A 25,040-nucleotide genomic window follows, 5' to 3' on the forward strand; every position below is an offset into this window, starting at 1 on the left:
AACGTATCCCAGATTTGGACCTGGAAATTGCTGAAGAGGATATAATAGAGGGGTCCCGGTCAAAATCCCGAAAGCCAAAATCCCGAAAGCCAAAATCCCGAACGCCAAAATCCCGAAAACCAAAATCCCGAATGGGCCAAAATCCCGAAAGCCAAAATCCCGAATTCTTAAAAGTATCATAGCTACTCCCACGATTGCACTCGCGTTTCCTGGAGGCAAAGGGAAATCTTCTGTGTCTTGGGAAATTATTCTAAACATTTTCCTCCATATAATTTCATCCCTTTCAGGGTTTTAAAAATTCGGGATTTTGGCTTTCGGGATTTTGGCCCATTCGGGATTTTGGCTTTCGGGATTTTGGCCCATTCGAAATTTTGGCTTTCGGGATTTTGGCTGCCACCGATAATAGAAATATCGCAGAATACACACTATATATACAATTCCTTTCTATACAAGTATGAGTAATTAAAAATTGCAATTTATATAAAATGAGGAAGGGTCATCGAAGACCGGAAGTCGATATCTCTTACCGTTTAAGCTCCAGAACAGTGAAAAGTTGAAAAAATAGTCGATTATTATAACTGCTCTCTCTTTGAGTTCGAGCAGTAAAAAGTCAAAGGTAAATAAATATTTAACTAAAGTAAACAAAAACGTGCACACTTTTGTAAATACTAACAGGTCTTTAAACTTTGTGTTGAGTATTTGATCAACAATTTACAATCCTTTTTTAGTCATTGAATTTTGGGGAGAAAAAGTGCGAAATAGAGATTATATGACAGGGAAACACTATACTTTTAATGATTAATTAAAGTAACTAGTCATTTTAAGAATAAATTTAATTTTGTATCTGGTTCACTGAGTTAGTGTATAGACTGTTGTTGATGTTGAAGCATGGATAGAGACCGTCTTAAGAATACTTCTGAAAGATTTGAGTTGTCAGTTCAGGACGAAATACCACAGAATAGGAATGCAGCTTACACAGAAACGTAAGTGGAACAACAACTCAGACTTCCTAATTATTATTTATTTTATTAAATAAAGATCGTCAAACAAATATCAACTGAGCTGGAAGGTATGGAAATTTCGTCGAAGTATTGTGACATTTATGGGTTTTCTGGGCTTCTTTACGATCTACGCCGTAAGAGTAAGTCTCAGCGTTGCAATCGTTGCGATGACTCAAAAAATTAACGTGACCTCTGAGAATAGTACCATTGTGGAAGAACAAGAGTTCAATTGGGACTCTACAGAACAGGGATTACTACTCAGTTCCTTCGCCTATGGTTACATCTGGACTCAGCTTCTTGGTGGAATTTTAGCTGCTAAATATGGAGGTCATATTGTGAGTAAAAAAGTTTACTTCATTTAGCTTTTTTTTTCACGAATACGCTTACAGGTGTTCGGAATCGGAATAGCGTTGAGCTCTATTACTGCAATGCTATCACCATTTGCGGCTAAACTAGGACTATATTCATTGATTTTTACTAGGGTCTTGATTGGTCTTTTTGAGGTAAAAAATGCAACAAATTTGTTTTTGCAACTTTTCATGCTATGGGTGTTTAGGGGGTGTCGTATCCTAGTATCCAGGACGTATATTCTCGTTGGGCTCCTATCTATGAAAGAACAATAATGTCTGGAATAGTCCATATGGGTAGTCACACTGGTACTTTTGCATCCTTTCTTCTATCTGGACACTTTGCTCAGCATTTCGGTTGGGAGAGTGTCTTCTATATTTTTGGTATGTTAAGCTTGACCTAGGGAAAACACTTATTTCAAGTTTTCTGTCTTTGGTTTTATACCAGGGGGCATAGGTTGCCTTTGGTTTATCTTATGGATGACATTCATTAAGAGAGATCCAGGAAGTGATCCACGAATTTCACTAGAAGAACGTAACTATATTGAATCCAACTTAGAACGACGGAATCCCAACAACGTTCGACGTCCTTGGAAGGCCATCTTCACTTCATCGGCAGTCTATGCTCACATGACTGCAAACTTCTGTGATTCTTGGACCAATTATACTTTTACCTCACAAATTCCGACTTTCTTGAGCGATGTGTTGAAGTACAATTTAGGTACGACAGGAATGTTGGCAGCAGCTCCCTATTTAGTTTACATCATAGTTGCAGTAGTTGTTAGTACTCTGAGTGATTACATAAGATCGAAAAAAGTTCTATCAACTCAAAAAGTAAGGAAGATAATGATTGGTTCAGGTTTTATCATAAGTGGAAGCTTCCTGGTTCTTATGTCCAACTTGGTAAACATTGTTGCTGTCTTTATCTGCTTGATAATTGCAATTAGTGCAACGGCTTTAACCAGGACATATTTGTAAGAGTTCAATCGTTAATTTCCAAAAACAAATTTATTATAAAACATATTGTTTTAGCTCGAATCCCTTGGACATTGCTCCTAACCATGCTTCCCTCGTGATGGGCATATCCAACACTGTGGGCGTTATTTCGGGAATTCTGGCTCCTATGACTGCAGGATTAATTGCCCAGAATGGAACGCAAGATGAATGGAGAGTTATCTTCTATATTTCAGTTGGATTTTGTGTCATCGGATGCATGGTGTTTGCAATTTTTGGGAAAGGAAGTATCCAGAAGTGGGCAGAAAGCGACACATTATCACTTCCAAAATGTTCAGAAACAATTAAAGCTACTAAAGTTACAGAGACTTGAGCTACCGAGTCACCGAAAAAAGACTTTTTTATTTGCTGAGACAATACTACCATTAAGTTTTATGATTATTTACTTACAACTTTAATATTACGTCTGTCTTTATCAGTTAAACCGTGTTTTTCTCTTCTTTGGTGAAACCTGTGGTGGCTCATTATGTCTTAACTAAATGCTTTAATGGCCGTGAATATTCAAATCATCTCAAGATTGCTAAAATTGGGTTATTTAGAGTTTAAAGATTCGTGCCCTTGCTCAAATCTCAAAAACGCCTTACAGATACCGTGATTTTTCTATTATTTAAAATTTAAATAAAGGGTTTTAACCCTTTAACGACGAGACACTTCTTACGGACTGAAAATCAACAATAAAAATTAAACTGAGAAACATAATCAATGATAAGTTTTACATCTAACCTTGGAAAGTCCAATAGAGTCTTATTCGGTGTATTTTGTGTCTCTATGAATGATAGGGACAAAAATAGCCCAAAAATTTAAGTAATTTTTCTGACAATACCAATGAATAATATTTTACGCTTTAGTGAAAAATATTACGTGTGAGTATTTTAGTTTTTATTGCCAAAATAGTTTTGCTTAAAAAATATTAAAAGTATACAAAATAAATAAAATCAATTATGAATTTGAGAATTTAAAAATTCGTCATTTTTAGCTTAAATATTTATCATATAACAAATAGGTGAAGGCTTGCAAAAAATATCCTAGATTCCTTCAACCTTTTACTTTGCAATTACGTACAAACATTAGAAAAATAAATAACTTTAGGTAGTCGGGAAAAATTATTTTCTTTATGGGACACCGGTGTTTCAATCGTCCTTAAAGGGTTAAACAAAGGGGTCAGATTTTTATTTAATTTTATGAGCTTGATACTTCGTGAACGGTGGCAGCCAAAATCCCGAACGCCAAAATCCCGAACGCCAAAATCCCAAAAACGCCAAAATCTCGAAAGTCAAAATCCCGAAAGCCAAAATCCCGACACTTTTAAGAATTCGGGATTTTGGCTTTCGGGATCTAGGTATTCGGGATTTTGACCAGAATCATTCGTGAAGTGTGGCGTTATACGGGTTACAGACCTAATACGGGTGTCAGACCTAAGGCTTAGCCATATGGCGTAACTTCTCTAATATCATATCAGTAAAGATTTTTTGAAAACATTTGATTTAGGATTGGATTATAAGGGCAAATGGCATATTAAATTTTAAAAAATCAATAAAATCGGTTGCTGTATAAGGTTTTGAGACCCTCGGGAACTGGGCTAAACCTTTAGTCTAAAGACGATCTAAGGCTTAGTCAAATGGCTTAAGGCTGGCTTCAGAGCTAAGACTTAGCCATATGGCTTAATTGTTCTAAATTATTATCAATCAAGATTTATTGAAAAAAAGCTTAGCATAGCATTATATTAAAGACAAATGACCTATTAAATTCTGAAAAAGCAATAAAATTAATTGCTTTTTTGGATTTTTAGACCTTCAGGACCTTCAGGAACTGGGCAAAACCTCTAGTCCGACGACCGTTTAACTGCTCTAATTTTTTATCAATCACGATGATTAGGAAAACTTTAACTTAGGATTGGATTATTAAAGATGAATGACTTATTAGGCTCTCAAAAAGCAATGAAATTACTCGCTATTTAGAACTTTGAGAACTTTGGGAACTGGACTATACCTTCAGTCTGAAGATCGCTTTATATGAGCTTCAGATATAACGCTTAGTCTCATGGCCTAGACTCTCTAAATTCTTATTAGACAATATTTTTTGTCAAATTTTAATATAGGAGTACCTAGATAATATTAAAAGCAGATTATCCATTAGATTTAAAAACTAATAGTTGCTATTTAGGTTTTTATGACTTTCAGGAAATGAGTTAAACCTCTAGTCTGAAGACTGTTTTACAATTACTGTCTTTATACTTCCCTTCTTAATAGAATTTAGAAGCCAAACGGTTAGAGATAGCAACCTAAGGTTCTTACGAACCCCTCATAACTCCACTTTAACGCAATCTTCGTTCTTTTCAAATTAAAATCACAAAAGAATTTTATTGTTTACATTATAAATTTGTAAATAAAAACATTTCCCCATTGGTTTTGTTCACATTCAGACGGTGATAATTAAGTAACAATAAAAATGTGCGTTATCCGAATTGAAGTCGTACGATCATTTGTCGTTAATCTCAATTGGTGGTATATTAACTCATAAATACTTTCGTAAATTGTTTTGTGCTCGTATATAATGTGCATGGAAATAAAACTCACGAATGGAGAGTCTTTCTGCCACTTTTATCAAAACCTCTCCTCAGTTCATTCTCGACCGTTGTGAGAAGCAGTACAGCTTTCGAACAATTAACAATCTCATCTATTAGTTTGATAGAAATAATAATTTTTTTTGTGCTAAATGTTTAGATTTATAGTGTTTTCACTGCTGAATGAGGTGTTTTGATTGCTGCTGCGCAGACCATCATCTCTTCGGCATAAAACTGCCCACGGGATTTACCTGGATTCACGTGACGAAGTGCTAGATAATGAAGGAAGATCAAGTTGCTGAAATTCAGAAATCCACAGCCCAATTGGTGAATTCTCAATCAACAGACACTGTCAACAGGTGATCAAGATTAGAAGCATTTATTGCCATACCTATCATTTCAATGATAACGAATTTTTCAAAAAAAGAGAAAAAAGGTGTACTTACTCAATGCCACTTTGAGGCCACGATCATTTCATTATTTCCCTCTCTTCTGCTCTCAAGCTGAGAGATGAGGCAGAAAGTGTTTCACCTGGAAGTGCAATTAGGGCGAAACAATATACAAACTCTTTATACGAAATTTTACACAGAGACAATGTCGAGAGTGACGTCACATGGAAGTTTTGGAAGACCAGGCGATACATCGTGGTCCTTATGGCCTTCCTGGGTTTCTTCAATGTCTACGGTTTGAGGGTGAATCTCAGTGTAGCAATAGTGGCAATGACTGAGAAGTTCAATGTAACTCTCGAAAATGGAACAATCATTGAGGATCAGCACTTTGACTGGGACTCTAAGCAGCAAGGGCTAATCCTCTCCTCCTTCTTCTATGGCTACATCTGGACCCAGCTTCTTGGCGGGTATCTTGGTTCAAAGTTTGGAGGACACTATGTGAGTTTATTATTTGTAAATTCCTCAATTTCACTAAAAAGATCGCACGCAAACCTCACTTAATCACTGCGATCGTTGCGTTCGTATAATTTTGTATCTAATTATTGCATAATCAAATAAATTTCTCAAATATTCAATCATTATCTCTGGCGACCTAATCACCTGCCCCATTAAGATATGGTTTGATACAAAAGTGTTCCTGTTGCCCAAGGTAACCAAACGTGACTTTAAAAATTATAAATTTCAAGTCTACAATCTCCGACACGTGAATTTAAATAAAACAAAACGACGAAGAAACTTGGAATTTCGCGATCTTGATCTTCAAACCATATGTAAATTTCTTCCGAATTTGAAGTTCTGGTTTTAAATCTAAAATCCAATTGGAGAAAATTATTTTATATCAATTTTCTATCAAACTAGAGAAGGTTGGGGCATTTTCACGTAATATGTAAACATGATTTTTTTTGAATTGTTATTTTTTATAAAAACTATTTAGAGTAAGTGTGCCAAATTCCGGCCAGCTTGCAATTTTGGCCCTTTTTTGTTCCTCGAATTTCCATGAATTTTTAGTTTTTACATACTCTAGAAATTATACAATGAAAAAGAATAACAAAGAATGTAACTTTGACAAATTAGATGACGTGAAAAAGATATTGGAAGAATTCCCGAAGGGCAAGGAACTATGAGAATGAAGGTGGCCGAAATAGGACACCAAAGCTATGTCTATATTTTTATTCGTTTTAAAATGTATTAAGAATGATTTTAGAGTAAATGAAGACGGTAAACTCTTTACAAGGTTCCAAGCAAAACTCTTTCAGAAGAAGGAATAAAAAAAATCAATTTGTCTTTAAAATATTAGATTTTTCAAACTTGAGACTTTAACGTTTGCATGCAACTATGCCGAAATTTGGCGCACTTTTACTCTATACCTTAATTAGTTCTGTTTAGAATTTTCCATCTGAAAACAAATTGCATAAGTGAATTGCGTGTCATACGTTTCCTTCACAATTTTTGTATTAAAATTAGTAAAATCTAACATACTGATTTATCGAAAAGGTTTAGTCAAATCAGAGTATAAATTACGGTTTTTAAAATGGTTTAGCTTGGATTTATTCCATTATAAGCTTCCTACAGCGTATTTGTAGATGTGATTCCTTCTAATCACACATATTTCCACTTTCTTCAACATAATAAAATAAATTTACTTCTTGGGAACATAAAAGTGTAAAATTTTAACTATATTTTCTGAAACTATCATTTAAATTTTTTTTTAAATTCAGCCGTCTTCAACTTTACGACATATTTTCATAGGAAATTTATTCTGCGAGAAAAGGGAGAAAAGCGAGAAATGCGAGAAAAGCGCATTTTAAGCTTTTTTACAAAAAAAACAAACAAAAGACTGCAAATCGTTTCACCAATGCAAATAAAAAGCGGCGATACATGACATTGACGTTTCTTTTCACCGTGGGACATCAGAAATTGTTTCGGTTTTTGTTACTTTTGCTCCATAGGTTTGTTACTTTTTACCCCAAGTGGTCATTTTTAGTAAAAGGATTTCTGGAGAAAAGGATCATTGGAAAATACTCAAACGGATAGCGGATTTGTATTCAAAGAATATCCGGATAATTTGGGAAATATTCACCAGAGCATCAAATTTAAAATAAGTAGCTAATAATTGATATATTCTGCACGGAATATATTTCAAAAATAGGGCTAAAAATTTCTTGTTCAAATTCTAACAAACTTACGACATTGAAGAAGACCTATGGAGGCTATCTATGGAAAAAATTTTAAGCCGCTATCTTATTTATCTAGGAAGATATTGAATTTTAAAATTTTCGATTTGTGACTTTTTGCCCCAGTCTCCCCTAGATTAAGATTTCCATTTTGCAAAAAAAAATATTAGCATTAGACGGGTAGATATTTGAGTAACTAGGAGTTACTTTTGCTATTTAACTTTGGAGCTCCAGTAAGGCCTAATGAATTTTGGTTACAGCCAAAAAAAGACAATTGAGATGATATCTTTTTTTTAATTTTTTTATTTATTTCAACAATACATCCTATAAAATTTGGAATCCACTTATGCTGTAAACTGTGCCTAATTTAGAACATTTACAACAATTTAAATTTCGTAAACATGTCAATATTTAGTGACGTGATGGAACATCTTGTTCTATTCATTCTTGAAAGATTTTCTGATCTTAAACCTATTCGAACAGCTTAATTTCTTTAATTTCTCAACAGAAGAGATTTAAAACCTAATACAAGTCAAGGGAGAATTTGAGCTGACTTACGTTCTTCAATTTTTTCTTACAGTTAACGTACGAGAATTAGTAAAAAGTATAGTGATCCCAATATTAGATTTATTTAGATACAGTAGACTCTCACTCAATCGGCTCTTTTTCAATCGGGCGACAAATTTTGTTGACAATTTTCATGTTTAATTATGAAAATAATTCGCTCAAATTCGTTGTAGTTCTTCCTATTTTATCGTGATTATTTATAATTGAGTGCTTTTTGTGGAATTTACAAAGGCTTTGACGCTCAATTCTATCGCTAAACCGGATGACATTTTGCCCCATATTCCCGATTGAGAGAGAGTCTACTATAGATTGATACTTTATTCATCGAAAATTTTTAAAAACTGCAACAATATACACAAACGGTAATTGCTTTTCTTTCTATTGCGTCCACCACCGTCTTCGTTGGTGACCAACCTCCAGAGGCAAAGGAAGGAAAACCTTCTTCACAAGCTATATAAGTCGATTTATTTCCTTGATCTTTGTTCTCCTAGATTTTTGATATGAGTAAAACGAAACCCCTCAAAACTAATTAATTCAATATATAGTAAAATATTAATTTTTAAATTGTATTTAGAACCTGAAGAATGAGGCTATTTACACCGTCGCATTGGATTGAGATTGAATTGTCCCAAAATCGGTTTTTTAGACAATTCAGTCAAAATTTAATACGACAATCTAAATGATCTCAATGAAATCGTTTAGATTGCAGCCTTAGATTAAGACTTAATTATCCGAAATCCGATTTTGGAACAATTCAATTCCAATCCAATGCGGCGGTGTAAATAGCCTCAATGTCTCATCTAGGATTCACATATTTACCAAAAAAAAAAAATGAATGAAAGAACGTAAACCGAACCGAACTCCCTATTAACTGGTATTGAACGGCACATAGTCGACATACAGAGAAAAGTTATTTAATTTTAAAATGGCTTAATGTTAAAGGCAGATATTGTTTGAATACCTTTTAAATGACAAAATTTCGGATATAACTTTATTAATAAATTTTGAATAAAAGCTAAACCATAGGTCTGAAGCTCAAAATATAAATCGCTCTGAGCAAGATTGAGCTATTTCAAGGGAAATGTAAATACTTTAGACCTCTTTTGCTGTGGCTTATATAGTAAGACATATGTTGAAATTCATATGACTATTGTCTATATCGCTTTACGTTATCTATCTACAAAAGAGCTAACGATAGACAGTCGGTCGACGCAAAAGAACTTTTTATCGCGTTTATCTGCTAGGATCGAGAGAGAACAAACTCATATTCTCTACCTATATTAAAGTCTATCCAATAACATTTCTGTGTCTTTTGTAATCATTCAAGATCGGATTGATAGAATCATATTTAAATAAGAATTGAAAAAAGTGCAATGTGGTACAAATTTGCGCATCACTGTAATGATGATGGAATCTTACACGCAAAAGAAATAAAGTAAAAGTCTTTAGTGAAATGATATGATGATGCTTTTTGCGGTAATTGCAGGTGTTTGGAGCCGGAATTGGCATGACAGCCTTCCTCACTCTTCTCACGCCCGTTGCAGCTAATGCCAGCATTTACGTGATGGTGGCCATTCGTGTAATTGAGGGCATATTCGAAGGGGTTACTTATCCGTGTATTCACGCAATTTGGGCTCGTTGGGCTCCAGTCTATGAGAGATCCCGGATGTCCAGTATAGCTTATGCAGGAAGCTATGCTGGAACCGTGATTGCAATGCCCCTGTCTGGACTCCTTGCACAATACTGGGGTTGGGAAAGTGTCTTCTACGTCTCAGGTGAGTTATTTCTTCACAATTTCACTATTTATTTTAATTGCAAAATTTGCAAACAACTCAATTCAGTTCAATTGTATTTGATTTGTTGATGATAATGAGTAAACAGATTACTCGAGAGATTTTCGAGATAATAAAAAAATCAGAGCATTACTTCAAAGAACTCAATAAATTAGTTGCAATTTTTTGTTGCACAATTTTTTTTATTCTTGAAAATGTTTAATAAAGTTCTCAATAAAACTCTGGCATGATTTTCTAGGAGCTATAGGCTGTTTGTGGTGCTTAGCGTGGCTATTGATCGTTAAAGCTAGTCCTGGGCGAGACCCTTACATTTCTGAGAATGAGAAGAGGTACATCCAGAGCAGTATTGGAGATCTGGCCAGTCAAAAAATCCATCATCCTTGGAAATCTATTGTTACATCTACCGGAGTTTGGGCAATTGTTGCAGCAAACTTTGCAGAAACTTGGGGAGCTTATACTTACCTAACTCAATTACCTACGTTCCTTAGAGGTTAGATTCTGAATACTTAAAAACTAAGTATTATTGCGCATTTCTATAGAGAATCAATTATTTCGATTTCATAACAATTTTTTTAATAGCTATTGGCTATATTTTATTTTTTAAAAATATGAGTAATTTATTACAAAATGAGCTTAGGGTAAGATGGGGTAATTTGGAACACTGAAATTTCGTAACAGTTTTAGGTAGTAAAAGGAAAAAAAAACGAAGAAGTACTCTCGAATGCATCGTCTTGTACTTCTTTGTGGTTTCTCTTTTCTCTTTAAGGACCTGAAACAGTGATAAAATCTCAAAATCTTAAAAGAGACATTCTGAGTTACCCTATCTTCCCCTATGTCCAGTTTTATCTCTTCTTATCTTACAAGCGGAAGTAACTACCTATAACTTTTCAAGAAGTTTAAAGTATTTCGAAATATTTTTTTATAGAGCTTATTGTTGATAAGAAACTGAAGTCTTTTTTATTGTTTACTTCTACTTCAGACACTCTAAACTTTGATCTGGGATCTACCGGATTTCTAGCTGCCCTGCCCTATCTAATGATGATTTGCCTTATGGGACTATCCGGTTATGCAGCCGATACTCTCCAGGAAAGGCAAATCCTCAGGACTCGCCAAGTAAGGAGGTACTTCATCTGTTTCGGTTTTGTCATCCAGATAGCCTTCTTAATGCTCACGGCTTATCTGGTGAACCCTAATGGCGTTGTGGCTTGTATTGTGATTGCTGTTGGGCTCAGTGCCCTCACTATGTCCGGATTTTTGTGAGTGCAACTAAATTCGTCGTGGGAATTGTATTCAATTATTGATTCTTTCTTGATTTCCAGAGCGAATCCCCTTGATTTAGCGCCAAATCACGCATCAGTAATTTTGGGCTTCTCGAACACAATGGGCACCGTTCCGGGTATCGTTAGTCCCCTACTCACGGGATATATCGTCACTGATAAGACTAAAGAACAGTGGCGAATAGTTTTCTTCATCACGAGTGGAGTCTTTGCCACGGGATGTGTTCTGTATTGGCTACTGGCCAAGGGTGAACTGCAGCCATGGGCACAGCAGACCCATAAATTGTCCCACGTGGAAAATCAATCATCCAAGGAGGATGCAAATGAGACAGTAACAAAAAACGGAAGTGTTGAAGTGAATCACGCTTGAAATGAGAGGAAATAGAAGAACAATTGAGACTGATGTTGGTGTTATTTTCTCATAATTCAGAGCAGACTATTGTCTCATGATATGAAGTTATGTAGGGGATAATCCCCAAATTTCCATAAAAAATCTGAACTATACCTTGCAATACTTAGTATTTGCAAATTCATTATTTAAAACTAAGTTGTAATCAAATATTAAAAATAAAGTACAAAAGTTTATTTCTATTTTTTTTTTATTTTTTTTTTTGTTTTATGAGAAGACTAATAGAGAAGAAAATGGAGAAAAAGATTTCTTAGTTAGGAAGAACCTTGAAAAATAATTTACGATTAAATTTTATGACTGTTGTACAGTAAATGTTAGTAAGTACGTTAGGTTTTTATTAAATGTCAGCTGCTAAGGAATTTTGAGTAATTAAAATTAGTTTTCTACAGGCCATTTTACAATTGATTTTTTGCAAATAAAGTGAGGTACATTGTAGTCACTCATTCGCAGTTACGGAGATACAAGGGCATAACTCTAGTCATAAAGTTTCCAATGGTTAAATCAGCTCTAAAAGTATTTAGGGGGATATTTCCCCATGCCATTCATAAGATGTTCTTCAATTCTAGCGTTTAACACTTTAAGGACGATTGGAACATTGGTGTCCCATAAAGAAAATTATTTATCCTGACTATATAAAGTTTTTTTTTCTAATGTTTTACGTAATTGCAAAGTAGAAGATTGAAGGAATCTATGATATTTTTTGCAAGTTTCAAGCTATTTGCTCTACATTAAAAATTAAGGTCAACAATGACGAATTTTTAAATTCTCATAATAAAAATTGATTTTAATTATTTTTTTATACTTCCAATTTTTTATAACGTCCAAAATGGACGCTAATAAAGAATTATATATACTTCCATTTTTTTAAGTAAAACCGTTTTGGAAAAGGAAACTACAATACTCAAACATAACATTTTTCTTTAGAGTAAAAAGTATCATTCATTAGTATTGCCAGAAAAATTACTTAAATTTTTAGACTATTTCTGCCTCTATCGCTCATAATATATTAAAAAAAAAAATACACCGTATCAGACTCTGTTAGATTTTCTAGGGTTAGATATAAGACCTTTTACTGATATTGTTTATATGTTTCATTTTTATTGCTGATTTTCGGTCAGCGAAAACTGTCTCGTCGTTAACCCTTTAAGGACGATTGGAACACCGGTGTCCCATAAAGAAAATAATTTTTCCTAACTACCAAAAGTTATTTTTTTCTTATGTCTGTACATAATTGTAAAGTATAAAAGGTTTGAAGGAATCTAGAACTTTTTTGCTAGTCTCTAGCTACTTGCTATGTAGTAAATATTTAAGCTCAAAGATGGCGAATTTTTAAATCCTCAAATTCATAATTGATTTTATTTATTTTTTTATACTTCTAATTTTTTTTAAGCAAAACCCTTTTGGCAATAAAAACTACAATACTCATACGTAATATTTTTCATTAAAGCTAAAATTGCTATTCATTGGTATTGTCAGAAAAATTACTTCAATTTTTAGGCTATTTTTGTCCCTATCGTTCATAGAAGCACAAAATACACTGAATCAGACTCTGTTGAACTTTTCAAGGTTAGATGTAAGACTTATCATTGATTAGGGTGGAATAACCGGCTATCGCCATGTTTAGGAAAAAATTAAATTCATTTAATCATAACTTTTGAGTCCTTGCTACAAGATAAGTCAAATTTGACACAAAGTTACTTAGATGTATTGGCTCTAGATACGTGAAAACAATAATCCTAGAACATAACGCTGGACTACTTAAAAAACTGATTTTTATTAATAATGCAAAAATAACCATTTCGTCGCCACTTTTTACCACTTTTCGCCAGTTTTGTAAAATTTGTAACCACTTCTCGCCACCCACTTGAAAAGAACCACACTCGGTTATTTTAGGCAATGCTATGAAAAGAATACATTCACCATTTCTCTTTCCTTGTGATCACTTTATTATTACTCTCTTTAAATGATTTTTCTTCACTTTTATTTGAGAACTCAAATTATGGGGCTTTTGCAGAAAGTAAACAATGCAGATTTGACAACTGAGAATGTACGAAGTGAAGTTAGCGTCGCCTATTGAAAAGATATGGCGACAGGTGGTAAAATCAATTCCAGAATATTACCACTTCTCGCCATGCCTCATTTTTATACAAAAATAATATAAAATGAAATATTAATTGACTAAATATAAATTTTATGTATTCCACAAGTGCAATTAAATATTCAATAGACAAATTATTTACCCAAATAGGTATTTTTGGCCTGATGAAAATTTGACGACACTTAGTACATTTGATAAGAGATGTTGGATTCGATGCACTTGCTTAAAATATTGCTCTAAAAAGTGATCAAAATCGTGAATCCAAAACGAATAATTATTATTTTTCGATTCTATGCGTAGAAGCAGAAACAATACAAAAAAATTGCGACTTATTTATTTCATAAATTGCGAAAAATAGCGATTTCAATGTAAGTGGCGAGAAGTGGGGCACTGGCGAGAACTGGTGATTCCACCCTATGTTTCTCAGTTTAATTTTCATTGTTGATTTTCAGTCCGTAAAAAGTGTCTCGTCGTTAAAGGGTTAAAGGGTTAACCCGGTTTAATAATTTGGATCAAAATATTAGAAATAGTCCCAGTCCTGTGCATTATGCGCACTATTTTTGAAAAGTTCCACAAAATCATTCTTCAAGAAATGACTTGAAGAGCCTATTTCCTTTTGGACGATTTAGCAGTCAGTTGTTCTAAGCTATCATGAAGAAATAGAATACTAGTATTGTCGCATTTTCTTCCAAGTTCCCCTGAAAATTAATTTGTTTGTAATTTTGATTTGTTTTTGGTCATGCTTTTATTTTAGCACTACTTTGGAAATATTTATTTATTAGGACAATTTAAAACTGATTAAAACAGCAAAAATATGTGACTTGATATTTCTCGACCCAAGAACCCCTGATTCATAGTCATCGTGCTATCGTCAAGATTTGTTCTATAGCACGATAACACGATTCGCGAAACGTGCTTTCTGCGTAAGTTTACAAATAAGAGTGCTCTTACAAACAAGAGTTTAAAACACAATTAACTAGATAGTAGTAATAAATAGTGGTCAATAACAATTTATCGCTGCTTGATTAGTTCAGGAGAATCTGAGGATGCTCAAAGAATTTTATGAGATATTGTTTTTCTGAAATCTTTATCAATATTGTGCCACTTCTCATTGAATTCCTACACTTTATCGCCAGATAGCTTTCTTTTATCTGTGCCCTCTAGAAATCTCTCAAACGCCACTGGAACCGGCTAGGTTTACCACATAAACGAGTCAAAACACAAATACATAACTAACTATTTAATATTCTTTAACAAAAATAAATATTAACACACACCATCCAACTGGCTTCTATGAATGATGGCTTTTTCATTATTGGGAATCAGTTGGTTCTCAGCATTGCTCGTGTGAACATCTAAAATACCTGGGATCGAGGAGGAGTAATTTGTGAACAATGAGAAATGAAGAAAGTGATACGATCAGTGCTGATAACATTAATTTAAATTCAACAGCCACTTTGCATAGGTAAGATGATTTTGGATTTAGATTTGGATCATTGCTGACAATTATTTCATGATCAAGGCATGAGGATACGGGTCCACAAGATGAGTTGACGTGGAAATTTTGGCAAAAAAGACGGTACATCTTGGTTTTTATGGCATTCCTGGGATTTATCAATGTATACGCACTGAGAGTCAATTTAAGTGTTGGGATTGTAGCGATGACCGAAGTGAAGAATGTGACCCTAGAGAACGGAACAGTGGTTGAGCAGGCAGAGTTTGACTGGGATTCCAAACAGCAGGGTCTCGTTCTCAGTTCCTTCTTCTACGGCTATATCTGGACTCCAGTAATAGGAGGGATAATCGCTTCAAAAATTGGCGGGCACTATGTAAGTTATCATTAAATTTTTCAAACAATGCCTAACCCTGCTCTTCTTCTCAGCTGTTTGCGATGGGAATCGGGGTCACGGCTCTTCTGACTCTTCTCACACCGCTGGCGGCTGGACTTGATATCTATGTGCTCGTTGCTGTACGAATTATTGAGGGACTTTTTGAAGTACGTCTCAATATGATTAATCGCTGATTGTCAAACTCATAGTATTCTTATTTTAGGGAGTAACATTCCCATGCATACATGCTATCTTCAGTCGCTGGGCTCCTATTTATGAACGTTCCCGAATGGCAAGTTTCGCCTTTGCCGGTAGTTACGTTGGCACGGTGATAGCCCTACCGCTGTCAGGAGTTTTGGCTGTTAGTTGGGGATGGGAGAGTGTATTCTACTTCTTCGGAGCTGTAGGCTGTGCTTGGTGTATTGCTTGGTTGATAATAATCAAAGCCAGTCCTGAGGCTGACCCGTTCATCTCAGAAGAAGAGAAATTGTACATCATCCGTAGTGTAGGTTCTAGTGAAAAGAAAAAGATAAAGCATCCTTGGAAGGCAATATTAACTTCAACTGCGGTTTGGGCTATTGTTTCATCACATTTTGCCGAAAATTGGGGATTCTACACTCTTATGACTCAGCTTCCAACATTCCTGAAAGGTATTTAGTACTTAATCAAATTAAGAATTAGGTTTAGTAACTAGGATCTTGTTGTAGATTCTCTTGGCTTTGATCTTGGCGAAAGCGGTTTCCTTTCGGGAGTGCCATATCTTACTATGAGTTGTTTGTTGGCTGTCGGTGGATATCTGGCTGATTGGACTCAAGTTAAGGGATACCTAACCACTAGACAGGTTCGACGGTACTTCAATTGTACAGCCTTCCTAGGGCAAACAATCTTCATGATGCTGGCTGCGTACCTTCTGCACCCAGCTTGGAGTGTCGTCTCCATAAGCTTAGCCGTTGGTCTCGGAGCCTTTGCCATTTGTGGATATATGTAAGGAATACTAAACCGACTGAACCCATATCCTTAAGCCTTGAATCCATAAATCAAACTCTCAACATTTTCAGGGTGAATCCTCTGGACCTGGCACCTAATCATGCATCTGTGATATTTGGTTTTTCAAACACATTTGCTACCATTCCAGGAATAGTTAGTCCCCTACTTACAGGATTTATTGTAGTCAACAAAAGTGAAAGTGAATGGCAGATAGTTTTCTATATAACAGCAGCTATCTATCTGTTTGGATGTACGATATATTGGATTTTTTGCAAAGGAGAACTCCAACCATGGGCTCAAACATTTTCGTTGAATCAACCAATTGATTCATCGAAAACTAGTGTGAAAAATCCAGAAAATACCGTGTGATATTGTAAATCAAGTGCGACACTAATTAGGTTGACTCAATGACTTAGTGTGATAATGTTAAGCTGCAATTGAGTACTCCATAAATTGATATGGTTATCAAATGTGAAGTACTGCAGAGATAAAATTAGACACATTCCGATAAAGTCAATTAGATTACTAATGTGTGTTTTTGTTTTTTGTTTTTTGTTTTTTTTTTGTAATTCGTATCTACTACAAGGCTCATCCTATATCTCTCCGATTTTAATCGTCATGACCAATGAAGTAGAACCACTTGTTAAAGAAGAACAGTTAGAGATATGGACTTGTGGATTTTATTGACTAGATGTCTTAATCTATTCGGAAAGGATTTTAATTTAATTTCGCTAGATCTTATTTATAGCGAGGATCGGGTACAAATTTTAATATATTTGAACGTAAGATTATGTTGTATTTGGGAGTAGCTCTGGGAATGAATAATACCTTTTTGATTTCAAAAAACTTCCTTATAATGCTCAAACTTTGATAATGAAGATTTTTCGTGTAGCACGGTTTTTGGGACCATCACAACTTCATAAGTTCGTCTCTAATAACGCTAAAGTCTAAGTAATTTTGATGAAATCTTACACTACTACACTAAAAATTTAAAATCTTTTAATTAAAGTGCAATGATGTTGAACATTTGTAGTTCATCAGAGTAAAGCTAGAAGCACTTTACTTGCGAGAATTGTTTCTCTTATCATATTTTTCGTAATAGTGGAGGCGCTTGAAAACTAATTTTCATTCATTTTCCAGTGAATTTACATAAGTTATTCACTTCGAAAAGATACGCTCTAATTCATGAATTTAACCTGTATTTCAAGTTGTAGATCTTCAGGCGTAAACTTTCTTTTACAATATTTTGAGTGAACGACATAAGACATTCTCAAATTGATAAAATGAATTAGCTCGTCGGGGCATACTCAAACAATACCTGATTAGTTTAATTGTGTATCTGAGGAAATCCACAATGGCATTAGAAAGTGTGACCGATTCGCAAGATGAAGATGAAGTTAAGAACACGTAAGTATAGTTTTCACTGTTCTAAGCTATCAGCAACAACTTGTCCCTCTATTTCCAGGAATATCGGTTGGAAGTTTCTGGAACCGGTTCATTCCTGATTCAAAATCGATTGGAACCGGTTCAGTTTTATTCTAAAATCCAACACCTTTACAACGAGGCCAATCATGATAATATTCGGATAAGAGATACGCTGTATAGAACGTTTTCAATCTTTGAACTTGAAAACCCGTTATTATGAATGATACAACGATATTGTCGTATCAGGGCGAAATGTCCGTGTGGATAATCTCTAAAACATATTCAAAAATTAAAAAAAAAATCGCACGACGCATTCTCAAGTAATCCCGAATAAAATATAGTTTTGGAGGGGTAAGGCAGAGATTGTATGCAAAATAATAGGAATATGTCAACGATAATAATAATAATAATAATATTTATTGCTTTTATAGACTTTAACATTCCTATTATTTTGCATGCAATCTCTCCCTTACGCCTCCAAAACTATATTTTATTCGGGATTACTTGAGAATGCGTCGTGCGATTTTTTTTTAAATTTTTGAATATGTTTTAGAGATTATCCACACGGACATTTCGCCCTGATACGAAAATATCGATTTGAAAATATCTGATTCTTTGATCGAATTATGTGGGGTGGGTCCTCCGGAAATACTGAATCTCTATCTCTAAGCGTTTGGCCTCCAAAGCTGGCGACAGATGACCGAACAAACAGCATGACGCCATTTCTCAGAAATCGTCTGAAACGCGAAGATTTGTTGAGAGATGTGGTCTCTAGGCTTGAGCTAAAAGAAAAGCCGAAGTGAATTTGGTGGTGCCAGTTGGGATTTTTCGAAATGCCGCGAAAATTCACGTAGAAAAAATGAGAGGTTTTTAATGTGAAAATTGTTTAATTCTTTAGAGTTAAGTCATTTTCACAAGAAAATCCTTTTAATAATTTAGTTGAATATAGTTATTTGGGTTAATTGTAAAAAATTGTCGAGATTACAACAAAAACATTGGGATGAAATTTTAAGCTGGAAGACTGATATTCTTTTGAGCTGTCACAAAATTCAGGATAGGTTTGAGAAAAAACCTTTTTCTACAACACTATTTTGGTTAATAAGGAATGCAAAAGTACATATTACAAGAAGGGACTAGACCTGCTAATAAGGATAAAATAGAGAAGAAAATATTTTGTGGCATTTTAGAGATTTTTTGAAACCGCAGCGCCGCCAGAAGTGAGTTATTTGTGTCTCTATCTCTCTCTCACAGTTGAATTGCGCGCGATTTAGGAAGCTTGTCATTTGATATGATATTTTCTTTAAATTTCTTCATATTTTCGTAAGATTCAAGAAAAAGGATATGTAGTGAACAGCTATCCGTCTTCCGACAAAGATATCAAGAGGACAATTTCTTTCCACCACGGCTATCTGTAATTTCCATTAAAATTATCAACACAAAATTTCCGATATTACACGACTTTTAACGAGCACAGGTCTGCTCTAGGGGATAGAAGGTGTATAATTTAATTCAAAAATTTTGGGGGACTATATCGCTCTCTCTGTGGAGTTCAAGTGGTAAAATAGTCCCATCCTGTCTATTATGCCCAGCATTTTTGAAGAGTTCCCATAAAATCAATTATCAAAAAAATTCTTGAAGATCATATCTCGTTTTGAACGATACTACCATCCAATTGAGTTTTATGAATGGGTTTTCCATAACTGAGGAACAGTTGATTCTCAGCATTGTTCGTGCGAGCATCTAAAATACCTGGGATCGAAGAAGAGTAATTTGTGAACAATGAGAAATGAAGAAAGTGATACGATCAGTGCTGATAACATTAATTTAAATTCAACAGCCACTTTGCATAGGTAGGATCTTTTTGGATTTAGATTTGGATCATTGCTGATAATTATTTTATGCTAGGCGTGAGGATACGGGTACGCAAGATGAGTTGACGTGGAAATTTTGGCAAAAGAGACGGTACATCTTGGTTTTTATGGCATTCCTGGGATTTATCAATGTATACGCATTGAGACTCAATTTAAGTGTTGGGATCGTAGCGATGACCGAACTGAAGAATGTGACTCTAGAGAACGGGACAGTGGTTGAGCAGGCAGAGTTTGACTGGGACTCAAAACAGCAGGGTCTCGTTCTCAGTTCCTTCTTCTACGGCTATATCTGGACTCCAGTAATAGGAGGGATAATCGCTTCAAAAATTGGCGGGCACTATGTAAGTGATCATTAAATTTTTCAAATAATATCTAACCCTGCTCTTCTTTTCAGCTGTTTGGGATGGGAATCGGAGTTACGGCTTTTCTGACCCTTCTCACACCGCTGGCGGCTGGACTTAATATCTATGTTCTCGTTGCTGTACGAATTATTGAGGGAATTTTTGAAGTAGGTCAATATTGTTATCGCTGCTTGTTATATATATAATATTTTTATTTTAGGGAGTAACATACCCATGCATACATGCTATCTTCAGCCTCTGGGCCCCTATTTATGAACGATCCCGAATGGCAAGTTTCACCTTTGCCGGTAGTTACGTTGGCACGGTGATAGCCCTACCGCTGTCAGGAGTCTTGGCTGTTAGTTGGGGATGGGAGAGTGTGTTCTACTTCTTCGGAGCTGTAGGCTGTGTTTGGTGTATAGCTTGGTTGATAATAATCAAAGCCAGTCCTGAGGCTGATCCGTTCATCTCAGAAGAAGAGAAACTGCACATCCTCCGTAGTATAGGTTCTAGCGAAAAGAAAAAGATAAAACACCCTTGGAAGGCAATATTAACTTCAACTGCGGTTTGGGCTATTATTTCATCACATTTTGCCGAAAATTGGGGATTCTACACTCTTATGACTCAGCTTCCAACATTTCTGAAAGGTATTTAATACTTGATTAAATTAAGGCTAAGGTTTAATTACTAGTATGTTGTTGTAGATTCTCTTGGCTTTGATCTTGGAGAAAGCGGTTTCCTTTCGGGAGTACCATATCTTACCATGAGTTGCTTGATGGCTGTCGGTGGGTATCTGGCTGATTGGACTCAAGTCAAGGGATACCTAACCACTAGACAGGTGCGACGGTACTTCAATTGTACAGCCTTCCTAGGGCAAACAGTTTTCATGATGCTGGCTGCTTACCTTCTACATCCAGCTTGGAGTGTCGTTTGCATAAGCTTAGCCGTTGGTCTCGGGGGTTTTGCACTTTGTGGATTTCTGTAAGGAGTTCTGAAACAACTCAACCGGTATCCTTAAGCCCTAAATTCATAAATCAAACTCTCAACATTTTCAGGGTGAATCCTCTGGACCTGGCACCTAATCATGCATCTGTGATATTTGGTTTCTCAAACACATTTGCTACCATTCCAGGGATAGTTAGTCCCCTACTTACAGGATTTATTGTATCCAGCAAAAGTGAAAGTGAATGGCAGATAGTTTTCTATATAACAGCAGCTATCTACCTATTTGGATGTACAATGTATTGGTTTTTTTGCAAAGCAGAACTTCAACCATGGGCTCAAACATTCTCATTGGATCAACCAATTGATTCACCGAAAACTTGTGTGAAAAATCCAGATAATACCGTGTGATACTGTAAAGCAGGTGCGACACTAATTAGGTATACTAAATGACTTAGTGCTTTAAAAAAAATATAAATATTGATATGGTTATCAAATGTGAAGTACTGCAGAGATAAAATTAGACACATTCCGATAATGCCAATTAGATTATTAATGTGTGTTTTTGTTTTCTTGTAAATTCCTATCTACTACAAGGCTCATCCCATATCTCTCCGATTCCAATTGCCATAACAAATGAAGTAGAACCACTTGTTGAAGAAATACGCTCAGGGATATGGATTTGTACACTTTGAAATAAATCATAATGGTGACTAGATATCTTATTCTAATCAGAAAGGATAGGAAGTCATATCAATTTTCAAAGTTATTTAAATTTAGTTTTGCTGAATCTTACATTTACAACTAAAATGTATGAGACAAAGATGGGTCCAATGTACCATCCATTGGAGAACACCCACAAAGAGGTGGCAAAGTCCATCAGGACTATGAAGTAGCGGTCGTGATTTTAGGATCAGAATTGTATATAAACCCAGGAAGAAATAAACGTTTAGTTCAGTTCACCCCAAACCAACCATCAAATTACTTCCACTCGGATGCCACAACAACGAGGATCTGGTTGAAATTTTAAAATGGAACAGTTTTCATTGTTAAAGTTTGACAATTATAATGATTTTTTTTAAATTAAAAATGTATTATTCATACGCTGTGCTACGTTATCTTATGCCCTGGATACGCTTAGGACTTAAAGCGAGAATCGGTTTAACGTAATTATAATCAACAATTATCAGATACTATTTCCATCAGATTTTGACCAATTTGTCTCTTGGTTTAAGCCGAGAAACGGTTTAGTTAGTGGAAAAAACTGATGAAAATTTCGTCAAAACCTTATTTTTATCATAATTACGTTAAGCCGTCCCTCAGCTTAAGTCGTAAGTGCGTCTGGTGCATAAGATGATGTTGTATTTGGGTATAGCTTTGGAAATAAATAATACCTTTTTAGTTTCAAAAAAAATCGTTTTAACTATCAGATTTTATTAATGAAGATTTTTCGTGTAGCATGATTTTCGCACAGAGAAAAAAGAGGATGCGAATAACTTTTTTTCCTCAGAACTTTAACACTTTTTAGGTGTAAAAATACATCAACATTTTTTAATGTTAATTTTACACCTCTTTAAGGATAAAATTAACATGAAATAGAGTTACTTTAACCCCTAATATACCTAAAAAGGGTAATATTTACACCGATTTTGGATCAATACTGCAGGGTTAAATTAACGTTTCCGGAATGTTATTTTAACTTTTTCGGATTTCTCTCAGTGCGGGAACATCAGAGCTCCATGAGTTCATTTCTAACTATGCTAAAGTCTAAAGGACTTTGATAAAATTTTGTAGTACTACAAAAAACATTAACATCTTTTATTTAAAGTGGTATAATGTTGTTGAACATTTGTAGTTCATTGGAGTAAAGCAAGAAATACTTTATTTGTGAGAATTATTTCCCTTATCATATTTTTCGTAATAGTGATAGCACTTGAATACTAATTTCCATGCATTTTCCAGTAAAATATAATAAGTTGTTCACTTCTAAAAGATACGCTCCAATTCATAAATTAAATCCGTTTTCTTTGAGTTGTAGAATTTTAGGTGTTAAATTGATTCTTTGAATCTTTTGAGTGAACAAGATAAGACATCCTCAAATTGATAAAATGAATTAGCTCGTCGTGGCATACTCAAATAATACCTGATTAGTTTAATTGTGTATCTGAGGAAATCCACAATGGCATTAGAAAGTGTGACCGATGCCCAAGATCAAGAAGATCAAGTTAAGAACACGTCAGTATAGTTTTCATTGTTCTAAGCTATCAGTAACAACTTGTCCTTTTATTTCTAGGAACGTTGGTTGGAAGTTTTGGAAGACTAGACGATATACCGTAGTCTTAATGATCTTCCTTGGTTTCTTCAGTATCTATTCAATAAGAGTCTGCCTGAGCGTAGCTATAGTAGCGATGACTGAGAAATTCAATACAACTTTAGCAAATGGGACAATAATTGAGGATCAGCATTTTGACTGGAATTCTAAGGAACAGGGACTAATCCTTAGTTCATTCTTCTACGGATACATCTTCACTCAAGTTCTAGGGGGTGTATTGGCTTCGAAGTTTGGTGGTTATTATGTGAGGCTGGCATTCCGTAGATAAGCCATTTATGATAAAGTGTAATCTTCAAGTTCAAAATCTAATTTGAATTCTTCATTCAGATATACGTGTGCGGCGTTGGAGGATCATCTCTCATGGCACTTCTAATGCCAGTTGCTGCATCTTTCAGTATTTACATGTTAATGGCTGTTCGCATTCTAGAAGGATTGTTCGAAGGCATAAACTTTCCAGCGATGCATGCCTTGCTTAGTCGTTGGGCTCCGGTTTCCGAACGATCTCGTATGGCTAGTCTCTGTATATCTGGTTGTTATGCCGGAACTGTTGTAGCTATGCCTCTATCAGGAGTCTTAGCATCAACTCTTGGCTGGAAAAGTGTCTTCTATTTTTATGGATGCTTTGGGGCTTTGTGGAGTATTGTGTGGATTTTATTGATAAGATCATCTCCAGAAAATGATCGCTTCATCTCTAAAGAGGAAAGTCTGTACATCGTCAAGAGTTTGGGCAATGAAGATGAAAATAAGGAGATCTCACACCCTTGGAAGATGATTTTGACATCAACTGCCGTTTGGGCAATTGTGATATCGCATTTTGCAGAAAACTGGGGATTTGATACTCTCCTCACTCAAATGCCAACATTCTTTGCAGATATTCTCGAGTTCAACGTGCAAGCATCGGGGATCGTTTCGGCCATCCCTTACCTGACTATGAGCTGCCTTTTGGCAGTTGGAGGATATCTTGCAGATTGGTTACAAATCAGGGGATTTTTGAACACAACTCAAGTACGGAAATACTTTACTTCTGGAGCACTCCTTGCTCAAGGTGCCTTTATCCTTTTGGCTGCGTTTATTGTTAGTCCAATAGGGATTATTATTTGTCTGACACTAACAATTGGGTTGGGTGGCCTGGCAAATGTTGGTTATATGTGAGTCATTATCTTGTTTAATCGTCTTCGTGATCTAATACCATGTTAATTATTCAGGATCAACCCCCTGGACTTAGCTCCCCAACATGCTTCGGTCATCTTTGGGATTTCTAACACAATAGCCAATATTCCAGGAAACATCAGTCCCTTCCTCACAGGCCTAATTGTGACCGATAAATCGAAAGAGCAGTGGCAGATTGTATTCTTTATCATAGTAGGAATTAATGTGGTAGGATGCCTCTTCTACTGGTTCTTCGCTAAAGGAGATTTGCAACCCTGGGCTGTTACGTCATCAACCGCTCCTAGAAAATCTTCCCAAGACAATAACTCTGAGAAAAGAGATGCAATTACAGCAAAAACTTTATAATGCTATTAATTGTTTTTAATGTTATTATCAAACACATAAAGAACACGTCAGCTTAATAATTTTTATTTAGTTTTTGCACTATACTTCTAGACATGATATTCAGTAT

General features: G+C 35.2%; 5 protein-coding genes across 5 annotated transcripts; all 5 read left to right on the forward strand.

Annotated features, from left to right (window-relative positions):
• The first annotated feature begins 888 nt into the window (after positions 1-888).
• On the forward strand, positions 889-2,675 carry LOC129801088 (vesicular glutamate transporter 1-like). Its single transcript, XM_055845847.1, has 4 exons — positions 889-983; positions 1,039-1,336; positions 1,844-2,322; positions 2,381-2,675. Exons 1-4 carry the CDS (start codon positions 889-891, stop codon positions 2,673-2,675), a joined length of 1,167 nt encoding a protein of 388 aa, XP_055701822.1.
• Positions 2,676-4,807: 2,132 nt separating this feature from the next.
• LOC129802545 (vesicular glutamate transporter 1-like) lies at positions 4,808-11,776 on the forward strand. The gene is made up of 6 exons (XM_055848468.1): positions 4,808-5,284; positions 5,515-5,812; positions 9,602-9,890; positions 10,147-10,398; positions 10,888-11,164; positions 11,228-11,776. Exons 1-6 carry the CDS (start codon positions 5,205-5,207, stop codon positions 11,553-11,555), a joined length of 1,524 nt encoding a protein of 507 aa, XP_055704443.1. The 5' UTR covers positions 4,808-5,204; the 3' UTR covers positions 11,556-11,776.
• Positions 11,777-14,999: 3,223 nt separating this feature from the next.
• LOC129802547 (sialin-like) lies at positions 15,000-17,037 on the forward strand. The gene is made up of 6 exons (XM_055848470.1): positions 15,000-15,157; positions 15,215-15,521; positions 15,575-15,688; positions 15,745-16,171; positions 16,229-16,505; positions 16,580-17,037. Exons 1-6 carry the CDS (start codon positions 15,087-15,089, stop codon positions 16,875-16,877), a joined length of 1,494 nt encoding a protein of 497 aa, XP_055704445.1. The 5' UTR covers positions 15,000-15,086; the 3' UTR covers positions 16,878-17,037.
• A 739-nt stretch (positions 17,038-17,776) lies between these two features.
• On the forward strand, positions 17,777-24,993 carry LOC129802553 (sialin-like). Its single transcript, XM_055848477.1, has 4 exons — positions 17,777-17,915; positions 23,381-23,663; positions 23,747-24,567; positions 24,625-24,993. The coding sequence occupies exons 1-4, from the start codon at positions 17,863-17,865 to the stop codon at positions 24,932-24,934; spliced, it is 1,467 nt and encodes a 488-aa protein (XP_055704452.1). The 5' UTR covers positions 17,777-17,862; the 3' UTR covers positions 24,935-24,993.
• LOC129802548 (sialin-like) lies at positions 19,419-22,053 on the forward strand. Its single transcript, XM_055848471.1, has 6 exons — positions 19,419-19,783; positions 19,839-20,145; positions 20,199-20,312; positions 20,366-20,792; positions 20,850-21,126; positions 21,201-22,053. Exons 1-6 carry the CDS (start codon positions 19,713-19,715, stop codon positions 21,496-21,498), a joined length of 1,494 nt encoding a protein of 497 aa, XP_055704446.1. The 5' UTR covers positions 19,419-19,712; the 3' UTR covers positions 21,499-22,053.
• Positions 24,994-25,040: the final 47 nt, after the last annotated feature.

This window comes from Phlebotomus papatasi, chromosome 2 (assembly GCF_024763615.1).
Source record: "Phlebotomus papatasi isolate M1 chromosome 2, Ppap_2.1, whole genome shotgun sequence".
Lineage (NCBI taxonomy): Eukaryota > Metazoa > Arthropoda > Insecta > Diptera > Psychodidae > Phlebotomus > Phlebotomus papatasi.

What these genes read in the sequence shown, in the direction of transcription:
- LOC129801088 (XM_055845847.1), top strand. Translation starts at nt 889, where the DNA reads ATGGATAGAGACCGTCTTAAGAATACTTCTGAAAGATTTGAGTTGTCA. An exon ending in AATGCAGCTTACACAGAAAC is followed by an intron (nt 984 to 1,038) that starts GTAAGTGGAACA and finishes TATTAAATAAAG; the next exon opens with ATCGTCAAACAAATATCAAC. An exon ending in CTAAATATGGAGGTCATATT is followed by an intron (nt 1,337 to 1,843) that starts GTGAGTAAAAAA and finishes ACATTCATTAAG; the next exon opens with AGAGATCCAGGAAGTGATCC.
- LOC129802545 (XM_055848468.1), top strand. Translation starts at nt 5,205, where the DNA reads ATGAAGGAAGATCAAGTTGCTGAAATTCAGAAATCCACAGCCCAATTG. An exon ending in TCAACAGACACTGTCAACAG is followed by an intron (nt 5,285 to 5,514) that starts GTGATCAAGATT and finishes AATTTTACACAG; the next exon opens with AGACAATGTCGAGAGTGACG. An exon ending in AAGTGTCTTCTACGTCTCAG is followed by an intron (nt 9,891 to 10,146) that starts GTGAGTTATTTC and finishes ATGATTTTCTAG; the next exon opens with GAGCTATAGGCTGTTTGTGG.
- LOC129802547 (XM_055848470.1), top strand. Translation starts at nt 15,087, where the DNA reads ATGAGAAATGAAGAAAGTGATACGATCAGTGCTGATAACATTAATTTA. An exon ending in CAAAAATTGGCGGGCACTAT is followed by an intron (nt 15,522 to 15,574) that starts GTAAGTTATCAT and finishes TCTTCTTCTCAG; the next exon opens with CTGTTTGCGATGGGAATCGG. An exon ending in GCTTCCAACATTCCTGAAAG is followed by an intron (nt 16,172 to 16,228) that starts GTATTTAGTACT and finishes ATCTTGTTGTAG; the next exon opens with ATTCTCTTGGCTTTGATCTT.
- LOC129802553 (XM_055848477.1), top strand. Translation starts at nt 17,863, where the DNA reads ATGGCATTAGAAAGTGTGACCGATTCGCAAGATGAAGATGAAGTTAAG. An exon ending in GAAGATGAAGTTAAGAACAC is followed by an intron (nt 17,916 to 23,380) that starts GTAAGTATAGTT and finishes TTTTATTTCTAG; the next exon opens with GAACGTTGGTTGGAAGTTTT. An exon ending in CGAAGTTTGGTGGTTATTAT is followed by an intron (nt 23,664 to 23,746) that starts GTGAGGCTGGCA and finishes TTCTTCATTCAG; the next exon opens with ATATACGTGTGCGGCGTTGG.
- LOC129802548 (XM_055848471.1), top strand. Translation starts at nt 19,713, where the DNA reads ATGAGAAATGAAGAAAGTGATACGATCAGTGCTGATAACATTAATTTA. An exon ending in TCAACAGCCACTTTGCATAG is followed by an intron (nt 19,784 to 19,838) that starts GTAGGATCTTTT and finishes ATTTTATGCTAG; the next exon opens with GCGTGAGGATACGGGTACGC. An exon ending in TTTGCACTTTGTGGATTTCT is followed by an intron (nt 21,127 to 21,200) that starts GTAAGGAGTTCT and finishes CAACATTTTCAG; the next exon opens with GGTGAATCCTCTGGACCTGG.